We start from the raw sequence: 1721 nt of genomic DNA, 5'->3' as shown, positions 1-1721 counted from the left end.
GTTCTTGCTCGAGCTCTTAATACATAAGTTTACATTTTTTTTCCACAAAATTGCAAGTCCACCACTGTAACCAACCGGATTGACAGTGTGAACTTGCTCATAACCCAACCACACTTGGAGGTCTACTACTACATTCCGACATTTTTTTGTTTCCATTAAAAATAAAATCTCCGGGAAATGGTGTTGACGCAGTTCCCGCAGTCTCTGAATTGTCAAGCCTTGAGGCCGCCCCAAACCTTGACAATTCCAGCTCAAGAAGCTCATAATTGCTTGGGCGATCCCTCATATGGGACCACCTTAAGGCACACAGCCTTGATTGTTGTTGGCGTTGCCACCTCCTCCACTGAACACTTGCGTTTCTTGTTACCCACGGTTTGCTTCCCTTCACCCACACCGTCATTTGAGTTAATCTCTGCCAACTCCAACTCTCTCCTCTTCTGCAGTCTTACGGCCCTAGGTGGTCTCTTTCTTACCGCAGATCTCTTCTTGCCTACCCCGGAAGAGCAAGGAGCAAAGTTGCTTGCCTTGAAAACCGTAGGATAGGAAGGTTTACGAGATGATATATCCACAGAGCTATCCTCCTCTTCAGTAGCTATCTTCAGGACTGGTGAAGAGATGAAGGAGTCAGCTGAGAGCGCCTTGAAGGAGTCTGCCATGAGCTTTGTAGGGTTACTCTTCACAGAGTTAGCTTTCGATTCTCCCATTTTTTCACTATAATCAAACACCAATCCTTTCCCTTTGTTCAAATCGGTCGTGATGATCGGGGGGGGCTCAAGTCTTAGCACTGATCGCTGTAACATAGGATCCTTCTCAGCTGACCTCACTGACTCTTGAACCTTTCCCACCTTCACCATTTTGCTTTCACCAGTGTCAGCAAGGAGATATCTTCTCATTTCCTCCAGCACTTCTTTTGCTATCTTCCATCTTCCTGTGGCTGGATCCATTCCCACCTGCTCTTCTTCTAAGACTCCAAACAAGATATCATCTTCAGGCAGCACCAAGGGTTTTTTCACCAGGTTTGCAGCCATTTTTTCTCTCCTTAACCTCGCATCTTCTTGTCTCTGCCTCACCACCAGCGGGCAGTAATCCTTTTCGTGGTTAAGCCTTTGACAGTTGAAGCATCTCTTCTGAATTTTCTCGTAATGGAAGTGGACTACCGCCTCCGTCCCACCTTTGAGAGAGATGGTCCTTGACGATTTCAGAGGATGAGCGACATTGAAATTAACCTTGACTCTGATGAAGTTTTGGGTTACCGGTTTAGTGGGGTCGAAGGCCACCACCACCGTCTTTCCTACTAAGTCGCCAAGAGCAGTTAAGGCTCCCACTGTATAACAGTTCACAGGAATCTTACTGATTTGGACCCAGACAGGGATGAATTGCAGGTAGTCTTCTGGGGGGTTTTCCACCCATCTTTCCAACACAATAACCCATTCTTGATGGGTTTGAACTCCTCTTTCCAACACATCCACCAGATCATGTTCATATTTGAATATGAACTGGAAACGCTCAGGGGAGAGAGCTATTCCACGCACACGACCTTCCTTCTGCCATTTCCTAGGCATCTTCATAATTAGAGACGACATCTTTTGACACCTCGGGTTAAGAATGCGACCCATGAGACTGAGTTTATTCTCCTCCGCCGAGCTGAAGCCCGGCAGATCCGGCATGACAAACGGAGTTTCTTCTTCATCCAACGAGAGCGCCATCAACGCATGATCCAT

The 1721-nt window shown here is 46.9% G+C and overlaps 1 protein-coding gene across 1 annotated transcript; it reads right to left on the bottom strand.

The window, feature by feature from the left end:
• Positions 1-260: 260 nt before the first annotated feature.
• LOC108815338 (uncharacterized) lies at positions 261-1721 on the bottom strand. Its single transcript, XM_018587972.2, has one exon. The coding sequence runs from the start codon at positions 1719-1721 to the stop codon at positions 261-263; it is 1461 nt and encodes a 486-aa protein (XP_018443474.2).

Source organism: Raphanus sativus, chromosome 7, assembly GCF_000801105.2.
Source record: "Raphanus sativus cultivar WK10039 chromosome 7, ASM80110v3, whole genome shotgun sequence".
NCBI classification, from domain to species: Eukaryota; Viridiplantae; Streptophyta; class Magnoliopsida; order Brassicales; family Brassicaceae; genus Raphanus; species Raphanus sativus.
The sequence above is the reverse complement of the archived record's forward strand: the minus strand, read 5'-3'. Positions and strand labels throughout refer to the sequence as shown.

Bases quoted from the DNA above. Each gene is read 5' to 3' on its own strand.
- LOC108815338 (XM_018587972.2), bottom strand. From the start codon at position 1,721: ATGGATCATGCGTTGATGGCGCTCTCGTTGGATGAAGAAGAAACTCCG.